Source organism: Muntiacus reevesi, chromosome 1 (genome assembly GCF_963930625.1).
Source record: "Muntiacus reevesi chromosome 1, mMunRee1.1, whole genome shotgun sequence".
NCBI lineage: Eukaryota > Metazoa > Chordata > Mammalia > Artiodactyla > Cervidae > Muntiacus > Muntiacus reevesi.
Window position 1 is genome coordinate 25,729,013 of NC_089249.1, and position 22,173 is coordinate 25,751,185.

Sequence of the window (22,173 nt, forward strand, 5' to 3'; positions counted from 1 at the left end):
GCCATTTCTGAATTTTTCAAATTTGTTTGTATGTTGAGTGAAACACTTTCACAGCATCATCTTTTAGGATTTGAGATAGCTTACCTGGAGTTCTGTCACCTCCACTAGCTTTGTTCATAGTGATGCTTTCTAAGGCCCACTTGCGTTCACATTCCAGGATGTCTGGCTCTAGGTGAGTGATCACACCATTGTGGTTATCTGGGACATGAAGATCTTTTTTGTTTAGTTCATGTGTTCTTGCCACCTCTTCTTAATATCTTCTGCCTCTGTTAGATTTCTGTCTAACAGAAATTTATTGTGTTTTTTTTGTGCTCATCTTTCCATGAAATGTTCCCTTGGTATCTCTAATTTTCTTGATGACATCTCTAGTCTTTCCCATTCTATTGTTTTCCTCTATTTCTTTACATTGATCTCTGAGGAAAGCTTTCCTATCCTTGGTATTCTTTGGAACTCTGCATTCAAATGGATATATGTTTTCTTTTCTCTTTTGCCTTTCGCTTCTCTTCTTTTCTCAGCTATTTGTAAAGCCTCATCAGACAACCATTTTGCGTTTTTGCATTTCTTTTTCTTAGGAATGGTTTTGATCACCACTTCCTGTACAATGTTCTCCATCCAAAGTTCTTCAGGCACTGTGCCTGTCAGATCTAATCTCTTGAATCTATTTGTCACTTCCACTGTTAGTTGCTCATTCGTGTCTGACTCATTGTTACTCCATGGGCTGTAGCCCACCAGCCTGCTCAGTCCGTGGGATTCTCCAGGCAAGAATATTGGAGTGGGTTGCCATGCCCTTCTCCAGAGAATCTTCCCGACCCAGGGATCGAATCTTCGTCTCCTGCATTGCCAGCAGATTCTTTACCATCTGAGCCACAAATGAAGCCCCAAAATCTGTAATGTGACCCTGTATCTGTCCTGTTCTTTTTATCTATAACACTTTATTCAGTATCTCACAAAAGCTAATAATTTAGTGATTGCTGCATATGTGCATGAAGAATGAATTTAGATATTCAGATGAACAGAAAGTCTTTCTTGGTGGCCCTCATTCCACCAGTGATATAAACAGGATCCACACGTTCATTATTGGTAGAAGTTAGACAGGATTAGGGACCCCAGCTTTTAGACCTCTAGCCATACTTCTTCTCTTTTCCTACTTTCCAGGAAGTGACCAAAGAATACTTGGAACTTTATTTTAGAATAAGTTTCTGTAATAATAAATACATGACTTAGCTAAGTCAACTAGCCATTGCTATTTTTCAAATACTGTTGACTTTCTCTTTGTGTCTTATTGTGTTTTTAAACTGTTGCTTATTTGTTTTGTATTTAGGATGCTGCAGCTGATTCAGAGTAGACTGCAAGAAGAACATTCTCTTCAAGATGTGATATTTAAAAGTGCTTTTAAAAGTGCATCAACAGCACTACCACCAAGGTGAGATGTATATTTTAACTGTGAGACTATTTACTATAACTTTACCATGACATGATTGAGTAATAGTTTAGTTCTCTGAATATCATAGTTCTTAGAGAAAATATAATCATTCTGTATGATGAAGATGCCTTTTTAACTCTTGAATTTATGGCCTGTGATGTTGATCAGGATTATCATAAATAATAATATCTTATTTAATTTTTCTCTTTTATGTGTGTATGGTATACCTTCATATAAAATTGTACTAAGTTTTAAAAACAAATTAATTGCATTTACCATTATGGTGATGTATAAACTTTGGTTAGGAATTTCATGTTTTTATATTACTTTTGTCTCTTTTATAGATTAGAAGAACTGATATTTGGAAATGCTATTATCATAAAAATGATTATTTGAAACTATATAGAGATTTTACATTTGTTTAGGAAGAAAATGTTCTTTTGTATCTGAAGTTAAGTGTCATGCCCTTCCCTTACCTCATTCTTTTTCCCATCCTTTCCTGTCTCCGAAAGTACCAGAAACAAATGATGAAAGTGTCTTTGTTGGAGTAATAATTCTTTACTTTCATTTTTCTTCTCTCATTAGCTTTAGTGCTCTGATTAAATTTGAAGAACTATGAAATTTTAGGTTTGTGTAAATATATATTCAATAGTTGGGCTTTCCTGGTGGCTAAGATAGTAATATCTACCTGCAGTGCAAGAGACCTGGGTTCTATCTCTGGGTTGGGAAGATCCCCTGGAGAAGAAAATGGCAATCCACTCCAGTAATCTTTCTTGGAGAATTCCGTGCACAGAGGAGCCTGAGGGCTACAGTCCGTGGGGTTGCAAAGAGCCAGACACAATTGAGCGACTATCACTTTCACTTACTTTTCACTTTCATATATAATTTTTTTCATGTTTGTAGTTTTTTAAAATAAATGTTTAGATTTCAAAAAACTGCTATTCTGCTTTTGACATTTAGAACATTATGTAAAAATCGATCTTTAGGAGTTTTTTTCCTCTAAAATTTTCTCACCAGTAAATGATAACTACTGACTATGCTGTAAGTAATTGTAATGTATCTTGTAACAGGGAAGATGATTCGTCACAACCTCCAGATGCTTGCAGAATTCGTGGTCATCTGTATGTCAATAAAGTAGCAGGGAATTTTCACATAACTGTGGGCAAGTATGTTCTTTTCACTTGCTGAAGATACTTTAGACAAGTTGGCAGTTAGGTTAAAAGTCAAATCTTTGCTAATTGAATAATATCTAACAACTAAAGGACTCTTCAAATGTGTCTTTTTGATGTCTTCACGTTGTTTTGGCCTTCAGCCTCAGGATAAAGAAGGCTACTGACTTTAAAAACTTCTACTTTAAAACAGAAGGATAATAGTCATGTTATTTTTCATATATTAAAGTATAGAAAATACAGGTAAATGTGAATTAAACCCTTCAGCTTGCCAAGTGTTGGTAGCCACAAAGCTCTTGCCTAGACATTTCATTAATTTGTTCATTTTGTTGGATGATATTAGGTTTTTTGTTTTTCCTTTCAGTGATTCTCATCAAAATGGAATCCCTAATTCAAGACAATGTTTTGATGTAGGTAGAAATGTGTCTGGGATAAAGTTAAATTAGGTGAACGTTAAAGAAAAATCTCAGATCACCTGCCTTTATGAACAGAACCCAGCACAGAAACTGTCATATGATAAACACCTTGTAAATTTCTGAGTAAATAAATAGATTCTCTAATTATCTCTTCCCTCTTTCTCTGCTGCTTTCCCCTCACTTCTCTCCTCCTAACTAGTTTCAGAGCTGAACAGTTCTTCATTGTAAAAAACATTTCTGGAGTATTTGCTACATGTGAAGTACCATGCTACATATGATAGATGAAACAGTGAAAATCAGAGAAAGGGTTTGCCCTTATGATGCTGACATTCTATGAGAGAATCTGAACTTTAAACAGTGAATTACACTAATAATTATTTAATTATAGTTGTATTGTAACTATAAAGGAAAACTGTGGCTGATAAAAAGCTATATAACAAGGGTGCTGGTCTACTCTCCAAATCAGTGAAGGTTTTAATGAAGAAAACCTTTGAACACTAATGAATGATTTGACATTTTATATGTAAAGGAGAGAATAGTATCTAGGCTGAAGGAAAGATAATAAAACAGGAGAGAGTGTGGCTGGATGGAGATTTTCTTTAATGTACAGAGAAAACATTAGACTTTGTTTCAATGTTTACAGTGATCAGGTCAAGCATTGCTTTATTTTTGTTATCCTGCTCCTTTTAACATTCATTTTTTGTTACTGTCGCCAGGAGCTATTTTCCCCATCCCCAAGCTGTAGATGGAAACCTTAGAACTTCTTCATATCATATAGTCCAACAGATAATTGTTGGCTCAAAGAAATTTAGAAGGGTTTATTACATCTCTGGATACAAACAATATCCTATTCCAAAATTAACTGAAAGAGGGAAACTGACAAATATAGCAGGAACCTCTATATTTTGGTCTTTGTTCTTAATTTCATTAAGAACATTCTTAATTTCATCACACATCTTTCTGTGTGATAATTCACATCTTCAGTAAGAGAGGTAAAATGGAAAATCATTTGGTTTGTATCCTATCCATATCATATCTGGAATTTTGAAAATAAGGAATGCCAACTCTAAAGCCCAATTAAGCAAAATGTTCTCTCCCCCAAAAAATACCTGGATTCCAAAAAAAAACAAAAACAAACCTTGATTCCAAAAAAGTACTCAGCTACTACTATTACAATTTGAAGTTTATTAGTACGTTTGTGAAAATTTGTTTTTTCTCATTATGTAACTACATAATGTTTTCAGTTTTGCATCTTGGCCCACAAAACCTAAAATATTTACTGTCTAGGTCTTTTCAGGTGGCTCAGTGGTAATGAATCCACCTGCCAGTGCAAGAGACATGGGTTCAGTCTCTGGGTCAGGAAGATCCCCTGGAGAAGAAAATAGCAACCCACTCCAATATTTCTGCCTGGAAAATTCCATGGGCAGGCTGCAGTCCATGGGGTCACAGAAGAGTTGGACATGACTTAGCAACTAAAACAATAACAATAACTTTACAGAAAATGTTTGCTAACCTCCCAGTTTATTGCATTTAGATGAATAGATTTAACTCCTTAAATCATAGGTCAAGTATGTTATATTATTTAATTCTAAGAAAATCATATAGCTTAGGAAAGATCCCCTTTCTGATTTTAATTCGTTATATATTTAAACATTATTACTTTAATCTTTTTTCCCTCCTCTCAGGGCAATTCCACATCCCCGAGGTCATGCACACTTGGCAGCACTTGTCAACCATGACTGTAAGCAGTTTCTGAAATTTCTTTCTGGGAAGATATCCTAGGGAAAAGTTTGTTTTTAAATTTTTAGTGCAGGTGCAAGGTAGGTGGGGCTTTGAAAGTGGGCTGCTCTGAAAGAAGATATCTACAGGAGAAAATAAATGATTGCACTTAATGACTAATCCATTTTTTCTTGTCTTTAAGCTACCTATAATTCTATTTAGTCATAGCTCAGAAGTTGCTAAGGTTAGGGGAAGAGCCTTAGTGTTCTTTATATCACTTAGTACACATTTCTACTAATATTTACAGATAATGAAGAGAATATATTTGAAATTTCCATATGTAAATTTAAATAGGGATATAAAGTATTCAAGTTAGTTTAATGTAATGGTTATCATAAAATTTAGTTTTTAAAGTCTCTGCTGGAGAATAAAAACAAGTAATAAATTCCATAAAAAACAAATATGGTCACATTTAGCAGTGATGTGTATTAAAAGTTATATCTGATCAGTTTCATGGATATCACCCCAGTTCTTCTAACAACACAATCCTGTTTCTATATGATGATTTGGACTAGAAAAGGATTGGTTTTTTTGTTAACAAAATTAGATGTTGTATTATTTCTTAGATGTTAATTTGTATATAATTATGAAATTTGCGATACAGCACTCCTATGTATTCATATACATTTTTCTCAAAACAATGTGGTTTTAAATACAGTATTATCATACCACCAGATTTTAGATACTTTTATTTGAGAATAGATAAGAATGTGAACTAGTCTGTAACATGTAGTTTTAAATAATTTAATGTCTCTACTTAATAGTTTCCTTTTTTTTTTTGCTTCTTAGCTTACAACTTTTCTCACAGAATAGATCATTTGTCTTTTGGAGAACTTGTTCCAGGCATTATTAATCCTTTAGATGGAACTGAAAAAATTGCATTAGATCGTAAGTATTTAAAAATTACTGATGGAATTTGCATGTACGCAAATTGTTCTTGTAACTTTGATAAAACATTTTAATTAATTCTATTCCTAACCCCCTTGTAATAGATAAACAAATCTTTTAAGTGGTTTAAATGGTTGATAATCATTAAGTGACAATGTTTTGTGGAGAGAATGTCCTAGTAGTGGATGAATTTGAATGTTAAAAAATGTACCGTGAAACAGAATAAGGAATTAGTCAAAAGTAAGCAGGACAAGGAGTAGAATTTAAAAGCTCTCTAAATGTATGAAAGGTTAATGTGAGAGGGTATAATTGCCTTTCCATATTCAACAAAGAAATAATAAAATAAAATTTGAACATTATAAGAAGAATTTCTTTCTTTTTATAGATTCAGAGTTCTAAAATGCATGCTATACTTACCATATCAGAAACATCTCTGGAGAAGTTTACAAACATCAGAAACCTGGAGTTTTTCTAGAATGGTTTGTTGTTAATACAGAAGTAGTTCAGATATTTTTTATAACTGTTTATTTTAACCATCTGTTCCATTTAAAATTTCAGCTTAACCAAATATGAATGGATTATTTTCTTAAATTTTGTAGCAAGTTATCAGTTCTCACATTCCCTGAAGATTTTTGGTTGCTTTCTCCTTAAATACTTATATTGTGTGACATACCTTGAGGACTTCTAAAGCTTCCTATGCTTTCCTTTTGCAAAAGAAGTCTAGCCTCTGCACAACTAATTAAGGATTTTATTTTTTTAATTCAAATAGATTTATTAATGTACAATATTTTACTCTGTTAGAACAGTGTTGTAATCAGATACATTAAAGATGCTTTATTTAGAATTTTCACATTCATCAGTATTTTATGTTTCTGTTTGGGACTGTTTCACTTAAGAAAACTTGACACATGTGAGTAGAAACATTCTGAGAGTTATAAGCTTTATTCTGTGTAACCTCATGTTAAGTATATGTTCATTCCACCTCGAAATATATTAAATATTACCTGAGGTGCTCATTTGAAACATGTTGGTTAATACTTTGTTTCATGATCCTAAAATGAACTATAAATTTTTATAAAGAAGCAGATTTAAAGATGAACAGATTACTTTTCAGAAGACTTTTGAAGTTCACTTGTTCCTAAGTTCAGGGAGACTAAGGTGTTTAGAGTTATTTTGTAAAATGCCATGAGATGAATGTCAGCAGGTTTTCAAATCTTTAAAGCATGTATGCTCTTCTCCTGCCTAATACATATTCTGTTGCTCCTCTTTTTCAAAAAAAGAAAAAAAAAATTCAGCCTCACAGATCTGGTGGGATCAGGTAACTGCCCCCTCTGATGTAGGAGTTTTCAAGGGTTTACTTAGCAGTGACATCTTTAATGCTGTGCAGATTTGGACACCAGATTTTGCAACAAAATCTAATGCAACAGCATTTTCTGCCATGCCTGGTCATTAAGTTACCTAGCAATCTTATATATTAGACAAATAGTCCATAGCTTAAAAAGCTCTGGCGTTTCTTTGACCCTCATGGGTTATTATTCATTGCATTGGTACTTCACTCCTCATGGTATGAGATTTCGTTTGTCTCTCCTTTTTTCCTGCAAGTCTTAATTTTCCCACACATGTGTACAGCATTGGTTGTAACCTCACCACTCTCAATTTCATCTTTTTTCATAAATACTTAACACTTGAACACCTTCTGTCATTTTTACGTTACTATTTTTATTTATCATATAATAGAGTTATAAAACATCTAAAAAAATAAGCACAGATTGAGTGGTTTACTTCATATCAAAGAACAGCTCAAAGGATGAAAGCTCAGTTGACAAGTCAGTTATTGGTGGTAGACAAAGTTGACACCCTCTTGCTCTAATATTATCTGTGATAATATTTAGGATTTAAATTGAAATTGATTATAGAAGAACTGGCCCAAAACTGTTCGTGTTTTTGAAAGTGATAGTGGTACAAGCATTAGGTGAACTAAGAAGTGGTGAGGTTGAAACAGGCTTTGGTTTATTTTGTTGGAAACTTGTCTAATGTAGTGTTAAACAGACCATTACTCTTACTTCTCCCTTCTATCTATAGTTTTACCTTTCTCTCTTCTATTCTGAATTATGCTGAGATAAGAGACTGAAAAATTGAATTGATGGAAATAAAAATTTATTCATGCTGAGCAAAAGAAGCAAGACACACCAAAGTACATACATGTACTTCCATTCATATGAAATTCTGGAATCGGCAAAACTGGTGTGTAACAATAGAAGGTAGATTAGTGGTTGGGCTAGGCCAGATATGGAGGGAATGGACAGAAGGGGATTCGGAGGAACTTTGGGAGGGTGATTAAAATGTTTTATTCATGTACACAATTTTCATAGACAATTATTAACATATGATGTGAAGTATGTCACAAACATAATGAGGCCCTATCACTTACCTAACTGAAATTATAGATAAATATATATAGTTCTACATTTTCTAGAGTGTAAGATCTAGAGAATTAACATGCTTTTTATTATGTGAATTGTTTAAAATCAATAATTAGTAATATAATGCTTTTTCTGATGTATTAAACCTAGAAAAGCCTAATGACTATGTAATTACAATCCTTTTAATTACATAGTGACCCCAGGCCATCATTGAGTAGTTTCTTTTTTTTTTCCTGCTATCATATTGATTCTTTGTATTTATCCAAAGATTACATTTTGATTCATTTGGCTGAGTGGTACATACTTAGTCACTCAGTTGTGTGACTCTGTGACCCCATGGACTGTAGCCCACCAGGCTCCTCTGTCCATGAAACTTTCCAGGCAAGAATACTGAAGCGGGTTGCCGTTTTCTACTCCAGTTTGGTTTATTTGTCCAATGGCTAATTCAATTTTGGTTTGTTTTTTTATCTTAAGATATTAGTAGGAACTGAAAATGTATCTTATGGTGGTTATATACTATTATAACTTTATTTTTATTAGTTTCTGTACTATAAGGAACTGCTTTTTTATTTTCCATATTTTATAAAAGGATGCAAATGACTGTAAAGAATATCTAACGAGGTCACTAACTCATCTATTTTTTTGACATCTTCTAATAGATGTGTGTGTGTGTGTGACTTTTATGCTTACTGAGAACTTACTTGTTTTATCAAATGTGAGTTATCGCTTTCATTGATTCTTTTATAATACTTTTTTGTTAGACATTGTTATAAATAGCATTAAATCTCAGATTAGATGTGTTTAATAGAGGAATGATCTATTTGGAAGCAGTTTCATTGCTACTGGATTGATGGAAAAAACTACATTTTGTTTTTTTCTAGACAACCAGATGTTTCAATATTTTATTACAATTGTGCCAACAAAATTACATACATATAAAATTTCAGCAGACACCCATCAGTTTGCCGTGACAGAAAGGGTAAGTTGAATCCAACTGATAAAATGATTTTTTAAATCTTGTATCCTACACATATATATTTAAAAGTTTGTATCATGTACATTGTTATTAGATGTTCATAGGACATTTAGAAAAACTGACAAAAAGATAAACATTAAATTTCAAATTTAAAAAAATTTAAATTTCAAATTTCAAAAAAGAAATTTAATAAAGTTCAAAAGCATTAAAGTTCAAAAAGTAGAATTCTTTTTTTTAACACATATATTATTTTTGAAATTACTTTCCATTATAGGTTTAAAATGAATTTTTTAAAGCATTTATAGTTCTGCTACAAAATTAGGTTGAAGTATCAGGTAATGTCCTCCCTCACTTAATATTTGGAATGCATTGATCGACCTTTTATTTTAAGCAAATAAAATGTCAGAAATGGGTACTAAATATATGTTTTAGAAGAAGAAAAGAAGTAGATTTTAAAAATCTAGAATGTTTTCTGTCAATTAATGAAAAACTGTTAAACTATGATGATATTAGTTATTTTACTCTTAATATCTTAATTTTTAATGTTTTCCTATGTATTGGTATAAGCAGGTTTTTATCTGCCAACAGATTTTCTAATTTCACCATTATTTTTTAATTAATGCACCTACCCTGGGGCATGCATGGTTATTGTGACTTACATAGCAGGTTTAGAGGGTTTCCCTTCTTAAGTTAGAGCTTTGTATTCATCTATTAATAATTGAGAGGAAAAACATTCTGTAACCTTAAGGTAGAGTGGCTCTATAAATATTGACAGTGAGGAGCAGAGTTTTAGAATTGGACAGTCTAACAGATTTCTCATCTACTCTGGGACCATATTTTCTTTCTTTCCTTCTCTTTTTTCTTCTTTTGTTTTATTTTTATATGTTATATTTACTTATTGTGTTCAAATATGATAAATATTCAAATACTAGTATCCAGAAAAATTCCAAAATTTATGTGCTTTTAAAAATTTGCTTTCCTGCATATGAGATTTTCCTTTGATAATCTTATGACTTGTGTTGATTATGCTCTCAATAACTGTAGAATTTTCTTTATTCTTAGGAATCTAAGTACTGAAGTTTTTATGGATGTAGTGTCATGTGTTTATAACTTTTCAAATGGTTCAGAAGAGAAAAATCAAGTGTGTGTGTATATATATATATACACATAAAACTGTGTGTGTACACATAGAAACTAGCTAAAGTGTTTATAAGTATATATTGTGCTTGCTTTTCTGTATGGCTGGGGAGATACCATTTCTTACTAAGGTTGACAACACTGGAAGGTCAGGCATTCTACACAGTGACAAGGCTTTGGGGAAAATGAGTGATATATATTGCTAAGAAAGTGTAAAGTGGCATAATAGCTTGGAAGGGAGTTAGACAATATCTGGAAAATGATGTATGTGTTTACCCTTTGACCCAGCAATCCTACTTCTATAAATTGAATCCAAAGATACAAGAGAATAGAAGTGATATGTATGTGAGGCTATTAGTTGTGTTATTTGTAATTGCAGAGACTGGAAACAACCCACATGGCATCCACACATGGGGTAGCATGCAACCTTAAAAAGAGAGAGAGAATATACCTGTTTACTGATATGAAATTATCTCCAGGATATTTTTTTTAATAATAAAAGTAAATAAAAAAAAAAGAACAAAACAAATAGAATCCCAGAGCATTTAGCCTTTGTGGGGTGTGTTTGTACTGATAGGGTAACTACAAGAGTTGTGTTTCACTGTCAGAAAAAGTAACTGAAGGTTGGCAGAATGGATAGATGATAAGAAGGTCAGCACTGACCTTCATTGGTCCTGAACCAAAAGTGAACCATTATGAGTCTTTTGTTATGTAGACACCGTGATCCCTGAAACAACATCCACTCATATAGATGGTGACAGTGTATTTATTATTTTGGCATTATATTTAACTTATCAGAACTCTTAAGATGAAGTCATTTTAAATTGGAAACTTGATCAATGGCTTATAAGGAAGCTTGTAAGGAATAAGCTTACAACAATAGTTCTCTTGTGCTAACAGGCAAAGAGATTTTGTAGTGCCCACGTGAGTTGCTATAATTTTCCTCGTTATTTGTCTTCCTGAAGCTTGTGGTTTAGTTGCAGTGTAGTAGAAACAGGTAAGGCTTGACACAAAAGTCATAACAAAGCTCTGGGTATCATAGTTGTTTCATGCTAGGATGTTGTTGTTCAGTTACTCAGTTGTGTCTGACTCTTTGCCACCCCATGGTCTGCAGCATGCCAGGCCTCCCTGTCCTTCACTGTCTCCTGGAGCCTGCTCAAACTCATATCCATTGATTCGGTCCTCTGTCGTCCTGTTCTGCGTTCAATCTTTCACAGCATTAGGGTCTTTTTTGATGAGTTAGCTCTTTGCATCAGGTTGCCAAAGTATTGGAGCTTCAGCTTCAGCATCAGTCCTTCCAATGAATATTCAGTATTGATTTCCTTTAGGATTGACTGCTTTTGAACTGTGGTGTTGTAGAAGACTCTTGAGAGTCCCTTGGAATGCTATGGTAGAAATTTATTAGAAGTTTGCAAGCTTGATTTTTGAAGTATAAACAGGAGGAAACAAAACATTATTTTCTTACTCAGTGTGCACACTGTGGTAGGTTTGTAAATTTAGTTACAGTCCTTTCAAGAAAAAAATTTCATTTAAAAACTGAACCAGTAGTCAGTCTTTCAAATTAATACATTCTTTCTTCCTGTACTATATCTCATATAGTTTAAAATGAACAACAGAGAGTGAAATTGTTTTTAATTTTTTTCAAATGACAGGAAGTAAGTATAATTATTTTGTAAATTCTTAGCGAAGAAATGTTACAAAAAAGTGTTAAAATAGGAATGTATTGGGTTGGCTAATAAGTTCATTTGGGTTTTTCCTTATGATGCTACAGAAAAACCCAAATGAATTTCTTGGGCAATGCGATGGTTTTCAATGATTTGGCCATTGAAGAATGTACCATATAGTTTTAAAGTCTTGGGTTAATAGAGACCTTGTATGTAAAGTGATTTTTTTGAGAAAATAAGAAAGAATGATTCAGTTCTTTTGATTGCTTCAAAAGCCAGCCATACAAAGAATACAGGATAGAGAACTTGATCTAGCAGCACAATTCATGAAGAGATTTGGATGTCTTGTTCTTGTTCAGGAGGGCTGGAGGACTTCCTGTTGACTGTATGCAAATAGCCTAATGACATGAATCCTGTTGTGTCTTCCTCCTTTCTTTCCCCTTCCTTTGCCTTCCTTTAGGAACGTGTTATTAACCATGCTGCGGGCAGCCATGGAGTCTCTGGGATTTTTATGAAATATGATCTCAGCTCTCTTATGGTGACAGTTACTGAGGAGCATATGCCTTTCTGGCAGTTTTTTGTAAGACTTTGTGGTATTGTTGGAGGAATCTTTTCAACAACAGGTTAAGATTCATTCCTGTTTTTTTTTTTTTTTGTCTAATTTCTAAAAGTATTGCTCACACTCAATCAAGATACTTTTGCTCAAAAGGGGCAAAGAAAATATACATTTTCATGTTTTGATATTTAAAGAACTTTTTCTTTAAGATTTAATTTCAAACGTCAAAGATTGTGTTGATTAAGTGTTAAACTTAAGTTCACTGCATTCAGTGACTTAAGGGAGATTACTTAGTGTGGTTGGGCTTCCCAGGTGGCACTAGAGGTAAAGAACCTGCCTGCCAAGGCAGGAGACGAGAGAGATGTGGGTATGTTCCCTGGGTCAGGAAGATCACGTCAAGGAGGAAATGGCAACTTACTCCATTATTCTTGCCTGGAGACTCCCTTGAACAGAGGAGCTTGGTGGGCTATAGCACATAGGGTCGCAAAGAGTCAGGCACAGCTGAAGGGACTACACACACAGTGTGCTAGAGAGAGCCTAGAATTGAACCCAGGTTGTGTCATTTACATGGTGGTAGCCCTGTGTCAGTCACCTACATTTTCTAAAATTTTCTCTCTATAAAAATGGGAATAATAATATCTAACTTGCAAGTGTGTTGTAGGATTAGATGAGAAAATGCCTGGAAACAGTAGATAGTTTGAACATAAATTTTCTTTTTCAATTAAGGTATTTTTAGCAGTACAGAATATAAAATTATATTTTATGATACGTTGCACTATGAAATATGTGCAGCCAAATTTTAGTTAATATTTTATGAGTTCTAATCATTTTGCTTTAAGGTTATGGGATCTTCTCAAAGATAACTTGAAAGAAAAAGAAGTGCTATATTGTGAAAGTTAAAGTGTTAGTCACTCAGTCATGTCCGACTCTTTGAGACCCCATGGACTGTAGCCTGCCAGGCTCCTCTGTCCATGGAATTCTCCAGGCAGAAATACTGGAATGGGTAGCCATTCCCTTTTGCAGAATTGTAATTGTGAAAATTTCAGTGTTAAATATATAAAGAAAAATAAAATAGAAAGGATAAAGGAAATATAAGATTGGTGCAAAAGTAGCTGAGGTTTTTGCATTGTTGAAATGTACCATTTGATATTAGAATACATTCTAAATATACTTATGTATACATCATTTTAATGTGCATTTCTTGCTTTATGTTTTTGGCTAGTGACTTATTACTTGCTGTTTATTTTATATATATTTTAGACTATGGAAATGATGTTAGACAAAAAGCAAATTTAAGCGATTTTCTTGAGTTCAAAATGGGTTGTAAAGCAGCCAAGACAACTTGCAACATCAACAGTGCACTTGGCCCAGAAACTGCTAATGAACATACAGTGCAGTGATACTTCAAGAAGTTTTGCAAAGGAGACAAGAGCCTTGAAGATGAGGAGTGTAGTGGCCGGCCATTGGAAGTTGACAACTTCAATTGAGAGCCATCATTGAAGCTGATCCTCTTAGAACTACAGAAGTTGCAGAGGAACTCAACGTCAACCATTCTCTGGTCATTTGGCATTTGAACCGATTTGGAAAGGTGAAAAAGCTTGATTTAAGTGGCTGCCTATGAGCTGACTGAAAATCAAAAAATTCATTTTGAAGTGTCTTTTTTTTCTGTGCAACGACAAGCCATTTCTCAATCGGATTGTGATGTGCAACAAAAAGTGGGCTGTATGTGACATCCAGAGATGACCAACTCAGAAGCTCCAAAGCATTTCCCAAAGCTAAACTTGCACCAGAAAAGGGGGCATGGTCACTGTTTGGTGGTCTGCCGCCCATCTAATCCTCTGTAGGCGAAATCATTACATCTGAGAAATATGCTCAGCAAATCAATGAGAAGCACCGAAAGCTACAGCACCTCCAGCTGACACTGGTCAACAAAAAGGGCCCAATTCTCTACAACAGCTTCTTCAAGCATCTTAATCACTTCTTACAGGGAAAATGCTTCCAAAACCAGCAGGAGGCAGAAGATACTTTCCAAGACTTCATTGAATCCCGAAGCACAGATTTTTATGCTACAGAAATAAGCAAACTTATTTCTCATTGGCAACAATGTGTTGGTTGTAATTATTCCTATTTTGATTAAAAAAAGATGGGTTTGAGCCTGGTTATAATGATTTAAAATTCAGTCTGAAACTGCAGTTACTTTTGTACCAACCTAAATAGTTCCTTTTTTATGCTAACCTATTTTTAACTGTGGATGTCAGTAAAGCAAACTGTTTCCTTCCTTAACCTGTTCCATTGTAATTAGTTGAGTTTTTTAATCTGACTCACAAATTTAGGAAGTAAATAACGTAGGAAGAAATTTCATTAAAAACATAATTTAATTAAAAACAAACATTTTTTTGTTACAGGCATGTTACATGGAATTGGCAAATTTATAGTTGAAATAATTTACTGTCGTTTCAGACTTGGAGTCTACAAACCTGTCAATTCTGTAAGTGATACAGTGATGTTCATCCTAAGTCATAGTATTATTGTTAAATCTAAATATTAGCTCTTGGTGCCTGAAAGAAATTGACCAAAATAAAGCATTATGTTTAGAGGAAATAGTGTAAGAAATAAAACTCAAAGTTTGGTCTTTTTGTTCCTCCCTAGGTTCCCTTTGAAGATGGCCACACGGACAACCACGTACCTCTTTTAGAAAATAATACACATTAACACCTCCCAAGTAAAGGAGAAGAACTTTTTGCCTGAGACATAAAACCTTTTTTAATAATAAAATATTGTGCAATATATACAAAGAAAAGAAAATATGAATGAGAAGCAGAAATCAGACCTAGGGGGGAAAGAAATCCAAACTGAAATCCTATATGTTTCATGTCTGTTACAAATGTTCTAGAAGAAATTATGCAGCTAATCTAATCAGTGAACAAGCCCAACTGGAGTATTGCTTTGAACATGACCCCTTCTGATATTTTCATAGCAGATGGGCAGTATTGAAATCAGACCTTGCTTCTTGATGACAAAGAACCTGAAGGAAGAAGTCAAACCACATCTAAAGAAAATGGCATTGATAAGTGCAAATGTTTTCATCTCTTTGTTTTTTTTAAAGATATGATGTCAGAATAAAATATGTAAAACATATGGAAAACTAGTCTAGATTTTAAAAAGTGTGGGCAGGTCACATTGTTAATAAAGTAAGAGGCGGGGTCCCTATGTTATAGCCATATTACTGTTAAGCCATAATGACAAGACCATTTATCCAGTTTTGGGTCTTAGGATGGTAATCGCTTTTCTTTAAACTCTGGCTATTGACATTTCTGATTGTTCAAGGCAAGGTCGTGAAAGACTAAGGTAAATGCTTAGAGGGGCAGATGCTGTAATATGTAACAGAGGTATCATTCACAAATTGTATAGTGGGCACATATGCAGGGAGAAGCAAGCACATGTTTAAAAAAGATGCTAAGTTTCCTAATCTGATCCCTATTCTTGTTAGAGTTTGGAAACAGGGGGGGATCCACTGCTAATGATGAAAATTATCAGTTTGTAAAATATTGAGGAAAAGTAGCATTTTTTATGTGTTGTGATAGTGGGCAACAGGGTAACTTTAAAATAGAAGTATGAGGCAAATATTTAAGTAAGACAAGACAATGTCAGATCTGAGAGATTATCATATTAAACAGTGTCATATTAAACAATATGATTAAATGTTTATCATATTAAACATTTTAACTGTAAAACTGTATTATGAAAGAACTATCTGCATTCAGAGTGTCCTGAATGTGACTGATTCTGTATTAGATTGTGTTGGTCTAGATTTCTTACTATTTAAGGATTAATTTTAAATTTCTAGACTATAAAAGATTTAAAAAAGAAGGGTATATCACTCAGGTGCTGTTAAAACCTAAATTTGAAATATGTGTGCCAACATCATTTTTCCTTTTGTAATGCTTAATAATGACAGTAGAAGAATCTTCATCAACCAATTCCTCGTGGTTTAAGTCTTTTAGGGAAATGGGGAAACAAAAATTCCAGGTAAGTAACAAGACCAAGACTAAAAGACAAGATTGTAAATGGTTTTTAGAGAATAGGACATCACAAGTTAATTCCTTTCTGTTAAAAGGTAAAAGGAAAAAAATGTCCTGTTGAAAGCAGTTGGGGCAGATAATGGAAAGAAGAAGAAATACTGATAAAACTACTTTATAGTAAAGCTTATATAAGAATGCTATTTTGCAAATAATAAGCATCATTGTTTAAAATATACAGTTAATATGACTAAGAGCCATTAAGTTAACTGACTAATATAAGTGACAAGTTTATGCTTTGAAAGAGTTTTGAATTCAGAAAATTCCAAATAATAAATGGCCTTCTCATTATTTAGAAATTTCTGATTTCTTCAGATGTTATTTCCAATGAAGGTAGACTAGGAAAAGGAATTTTTAATTAGAATTTTAGCTATTTTAGACTGAATATTGGTTCTGTGAATCTGCTTGTCAGAAGATTTGATTAAGTTTCAGGGTTATTTTAATAGGAAAAACTATTGATTTAGAGCTGTTTTCTTTCAATTAAGATTATAACAGTTGAGTATCTTTAAGAAGGATTTTAAAAATTATTTTGGTACTTATATATGATTTTTAATTGTTACCGTTCTGTTTTCCAAATACCATATTAAAATTGTAATGGTATTAATCTGTCCCATTAAAACTGAGTATAAAAAGAATTTCTTTGAAGCAAAATCCTACTTTGCCATTGATTTCCACTTTAAAAGTTATGAAAGGTTTTCACCTGAAACTCCTGGAGTAGTCAGGGTCAGATTTTGGGCAATCAAAGTAAGATTCTGACCAGCCCTTTGTATGATGGGTGATGAAATACACTTGTGTATTAGGATTTAGTAGTGGTTTTTGACCTCATCAAGTGTTTCTTTTCCATGGCAGAGAACACTGTACTGGCCTATCTCTCTGTTGGCATGTACCTGGGGAAGCCTCCAGTAGGATACCCCAGTTTATTACTCAGTTCTTTACTTTATTAGGGCATTCGTAGTAGCTATGTGTATATATTCCATCCTAAATATTTTAATATTGAGATCTGGAATTATGTGAAATGAGGTTCCTTTTTCATCTGTGTTTGCATACATTAGCCTATAAAAAGAGATGAAATGTTTAAATGAAAAAGATGAATAATTCTCTGCTGCAGTATTTGCACACTTCAGACTACCTCTTGGGAAAAGCTTAACTCAGAATTACACATTTCTAATTCTTGAGTTAGATGATTAATATTATGCTTTTCTCATATACATTTTGATATAAAGCACTGAATTTTTGTAATAAAACTTTACTAATGACAAAGTTTATAATCTTTAATACAAGCTTTGGAATTCATAAAGGAATGACTAAGATCTAATTTTTTTCATGGTATAAAGACAGATGTTGTACATTGTCTTTTTGTGTCTTAGGTTAGTAATTCAGGTACCAAAAATTAAATTTACATGCAGCTTCTTTGTTTCACAATTTAAAACCTTTAAACTTAAGTTTGAGATGTGTATATTTTTTAAATTACTTAACCTGAGCTTTAGGATCTTTATAATCTCATCAGGCCTTTAACCTAGTACGTAAGCTCTTCCCTGTCTGTTTGGAGGTCTAGCAAACCTTTACGCCAACATGAGGCACCCTCTGTCAGCACTATCCAAGTAGATCACTGCTTGTTCACTGCCTTATGGTGTGAATGGTGGAGTAATATCCAGGTACTATTTATTTATGGTAATTCCTCCCACCCCTTTTGGGATATTTTAGTGACTAAATCAGCATTATTTTAAGAGTAGGAAACAAAATGCCTTGGATTTTTTTTTTTTTTTTCTTGTAGTTTTAAAAATTGTTTTAACAGAAACAGAAAAGACTCATTCAGCGTCTCAATCCTAAAGATCTGGACTCAATAAAATAAATTGTACAATAACTTTTTTGTCCTTTTACGATCATGTACCCCCAAATAAGCCTTAGTTCCTCATATCTAAGCTGCCTTTCCTCCTAGGAAAACTACAGCAATCATTATCATTCAATATCTTTCCTTTTGCCTCAGTGGAGCTAAGTTGCTGTATCATATGGCATTTATTCTATATTTTTCCTGTTACGAGTGAGTGAGGAATAGAGTTGACTCCAATTTATACACCTGTAAACATTATAATCAGCAAAACATTTAATGGTTTTGTTTCAGCGACTGCAAGTTGTATTTATCAAAAGACATTAACAATTCTTCCAAATTCATTTATGCTATTTGTGTAATAATTTTAATGTAAAGCCCAGAAGGAGGAAGTGTGGTATACGTTGATGTAAGGTACATACTACATACTAAAGCGGACCTTCAACAACATGGCATATAATTATGTAGTAAATATTTTGTAAATTCTCTTCTGCTTTCAAGCAACTATACAAATTAATTGGGTGATTTCTTGTACTCACCTTTGATTAAAGATATTTTTCTAGAATTGATGAAATTGACCCAACTCCACATCTTTCCAACCTGTTTACAATTCCAGCTTGGAACTGATGTTTCAAATAAAGTAGGGATACATCTAAAATATTAATCTATTTTATATCAGAGAGTTCTTTCTAGCTGTTAACATTCAATTTCAGTTAAGTATCCATTGTCATAATTGTATCTGCACCTCACAGGGCATTCCTGTATCTCAAGTCAGTTATATCTTAAAATCGGCAATTCTAGCAATTTGTTTTATTTTTAAAAGGTAATCTAGATAGTGAGCATTTTTTCATATATGTATATGGTTCCCAAACATAATTTTTTAGATTTGCAGAGAAAATGTACAGGGGAAAAGTTATGTGGAAATTGGTATGTGATTCTTGTGAACTTTGAAACATTGATATTTTTAGAAACTTTCAGTTCAGTTTATTCACTCAGTTGTGTCCGACTCTTTGCAACCCCGTGGACTGCAGCACACCAGGCTTTCCTGTCCATCACCAACTCCCAGAACTTGCTCAGACTTGTATCCATTGAGTCAGTGAGGTCATCCAACCATCTCATCCTCTGTCGTCCCCTTCTTGTGTATTCAGTCTTTCCCAGCATCAGAGTCTTTTCTAAGGAGTCAGTTCTTCACATCAGGTAGCCAAAGTATTGGAACTTCAGCTTTAGCATCAGTCCTTCCAATGAATATTCAGGACTGTTTTCCTTTAGGATTGACTGATTTGATCTCTACAATCCAAGAAATTTAGGCTGACCTAATTTAATTGTTAATGTTCACTATGAGATAACACACTATTTGACTGTTAGTCCCTTCTCAAGTCAATTTTACCTTGAGATTCTAAATCAGTTATTTAAATGAGCTAAAAATTTAAATGAGTTAAATTTTATACTAGGTGGAGATGTTAGGTTAATATAAAATTGTGAGAACTGTTTTTCTGATTTGTGTGCCAATCTGCCTCAACTTTTTTCTAGAATTAATTGCCTCGTGTTGACTGTTTTCAATTCTGTAACGTTTGTTACTGTAATATCTTGTGGGTGCAGAATATAGGGATTACCAAAGCATTTTAAAAGTAACCTTTTCTTTGCACTTACTGTCCCCTTCTCCATCAAAAATAGAAAGTTCTTATTAGATTGTATATATTAGGCACTCAAATTATTGTTAATTGGTCTTGATATAAAGTAGCCAGGGGTTTTCTTTCATGCAGATACCTACTTTTACAGCTTAATCATCACAAGAGAACTTTGTGTCATTTCTCTAATACCACAGGTAGAACATTCTTCAGCATGTGTTACCAAATTGCAAGTCCATGTGCCTGACAAACAGTGAGGTCTGTCAATTCTAAAACAGTTTGGAACAGAGAAAGGTTTATTACAGATTCATACTAGGAGATGGGTGGCTCATGCCTTAAAAAACCCAGTTAGTGAAAGCTTTCAACAAGCCCCTTTAAAAGCAAAAGGTGAGGGAGGGGCGTGGTTAGTTGTTGCAAACTTCTTGGCATCAGATACTTTGTTCTTGAGGTCAGGTCATGATCAGAGAACAATATTCCTGTAAATCTCTACCAAAACCAAAGTTATTCTCTGTCCTGACAAGAAAGGGCAAGGTCCAAGGCACAACTTGTATCCTCCAAGGTCCTGGTCCTGGCTAAGAGGAGGCAGATCTCAGTTGGTAGCTCCCTCAGGGCCCGGTCCCCAAACCCTGCCAAGCTGTCATCTCTGCCATGCACCCAACCCACCTTGCCCTCGGTCTCCTCAGGCTGCCCAAAAAGTAAGGGGAGACCAGGTCTCACAGACTGCAGCCAAGGCAGGTGGCTGTGCTATTTGGTAGCAGAGACAGGGATGGGGGAGAGGGTCACTGCTCCTCAAGCTCTGGGCCAAGGCTAGTGGAGGGCCTTAGTGAGGGCTCTGGAGCCCCGCAGGACATAGTTCCCAGTCTGTTCCCTGGGTCCTCCAGTTCACTCGCTGGCCCAAGGCCGGATGAGCAGGAGGGCCTCCAGGAGAAGGCCTGAATCTGCCTTTCCACCTGATGACCACCACACCACTGACCCTTGGCTGAATCACTTCCCTAAAGGTCCCTCCTTGACAGTTATGTGTGGGGCGTGCCAACTGTGGCACTGACCAAAAACTGTGCAGGACAACTAATGGTTGCTCACTGACAGATTGCGGCTTATGGGCGGGGCCCACTGAGGCACTGACCAATGGCTGAGCAAGACCTGTTGCCTAGTAACGGTGCAGCGGTAATGAGGCACAGCAATGGCTACCGGTAAGGGCTGTGCTCATCCTGCTCTGTACCCTATTAACGGTGTCTGAAAAAACAAAGCATTATGGGCATGTGCTAATTCATATTCATCTGGTAGTTTCTTTTTATTTTCCTAAAATGAGGGAGAAGATCTACTGCAGTAGTCAACAGTTAAAGATACAACACTAGAAGAGAGGAAATCAGTCTTTAATTCAAATTTTCATTTAATCAAGTCAAAACTGAATGATCAGTGGAATTTATTGAACTGGTGAAACATAATAACCAAAAGATAGTAAATTCTTAGAACTATTTTGTCCAATTTCATTGAGTTATATATATCTTGATTTCATTTTTATCATCTATAGTTTTTATCTTAATCAACTCAAACATATTACACAGAAATCTCAAACTGAAGATAACCAGGTACTTTCTTTCAGAGCTGGGTTTTCTGCCCTGGAAAGTAGATGGCATAACTTAGATGAGATTGAGAAAGACATTGCCCAGAAGAGCCTCCCTGTGCTGACCCCAAGTGCACTTTATGGGGTTCAGAAAAATTTCCAATAATACTGGGCTAGAAGTTGCCCTCACAGTTCTAGTACACTTCTACCACCTGGATGTGCCTTTCTGAGTATTAACCAATTATCCCAGGAAGTGAGCATATGTATAACCACCATTGAATGTTTTATGCTCATATAGTTTTCCAGTAGTTATGATTATTTTTAGTTGCTTAGGCCCCAGGTACTGTTATCTTAATTGTATCCCATGCTTTTAACATGAAGTGCTGCAATCTAAAATGCACTCATTTCTCAAATATGATGAAAGTTGGGATAACAGTTATATTATTAATATAGGAATTTGAGAACAGATTTTTACTAATTCATTTGCATTATTCATAAAATGTTTTTAAAACAACACCTGTTCTCTGAACTTCGAGTCACTTAATGAAGTCTGTCCTCTTCTGCTGAACATTGTACAGGTAACATTCTGCAGCTGGAGTGATCAAGATACTACCAAGTTCTGGTGGAAGAGTGAACTTCCCCA

The 22,173-nt window shown here is 34.3% G+C and overlaps 1 protein-coding gene across 1 annotated transcript in view; it reads left to right on the forward strand.

Annotated features, from left to right (window-relative positions):
- Positions 1-16,123, forward strand: part of ERGIC2 (ERGIC and golgi 2) — a 40,798-nt gene extending 24,675 nt beyond the window's left edge. Inside the window, exons 7-14 of the mRNA XM_065939902.1 lie at positions 1,322-1,423; positions 2,494-2,589; positions 4,694-4,749; positions 5,577-5,675; positions 8,980-9,077; positions 12,336-12,498; positions 14,837-14,919; positions 15,081-16,123. Of these exons, the coding sequence (XP_065795974.1) occupies positions 1,322-1,423; positions 2,494-2,589; positions 4,694-4,749; positions 5,577-5,675; positions 8,980-9,077; positions 12,336-12,498; positions 14,837-14,919; positions 15,081-15,143 (760 nt within the window). The 3' untranslated portion in view covers positions 15,144-16,123. The remainder of the gene's footprint in view (positions 1-1,321; positions 1,424-2,493; positions 2,590-4,693; positions 4,750-5,576; positions 5,676-8,979; positions 9,078-12,335; positions 12,499-14,836; positions 14,920-15,080) is intronic.
- The last annotated feature ends 6,050 nt before the right edge of the window (positions 16,124-22,173 follow it).